Source organism: Corvus brachyrhynchos, unplaced genomic scaffold, assembly GCF_000691975.1.
Source record: "Corvus brachyrhynchos isolate BGI_N302 unplaced genomic scaffold, ASM69197v1 scaffold122, whole genome shotgun sequence".
Taxonomy (NCBI): Eukaryota; Metazoa; Chordata; class Aves; order Passeriformes; family Corvidae; genus Corvus; species Corvus brachyrhynchos.
The window spans coordinates 1,236,914-1,237,195 of record NW_008236778.1 but is presented as its reverse complement, the minus strand read 5'-3'; the positions used below and the strand labels follow the sequence as shown (position 1 = coordinate 1,237,195).

At 66.3% G+C, this 282-nt stretch overlaps 1 protein-coding gene across 1 annotated transcript in view; it reads left to right on the top strand.

Moving 5' to 3' along the window:
- Nucleotides 1-6: 6 nt before the first annotated feature.
- Nucleotides 7-282, top strand: part of KCNN3 (potassium calcium-activated channel subfamily N member 3) — a 16,512-nt gene continuing 16,236 nt past the window's right edge. The window contains exon 1 of the mRNA XM_017727949.1: nt 7-259. Coding sequence (XP_017583438.1) covers nt 39-259 — 221 coding nt within the window. The 5' untranslated portion in view covers nt 7-38. The remainder of the gene's footprint in view (nt 260-282) is intronic.

Genomic DNA, 282 nt, shown 5'->3' with positions numbered 1-282 from the left:
TTCATCGGCGGGCCAGCACCCCCTTCACCGAGATTGCCATGAGCTCCTGCAAGTACAGCGGGGGGGTGATGAAGCCCCTCAGTCGACTCAGCGCATCCCGACGGAACCTCATCGAGGCCGAGCCGGAGGCACAACCCCTGCAGCTCTTTGGTGCCGGGGAACCGCCTGAAATTGTTGTCTCACGCGAGGACAACCATGCACCTGCCACCCACCGTCCCACCCGCCCGCCTGCCCGGCCAGCCCCCACCACCTTTGCCAAGGGGCCCAACCGCCAGGCACAGA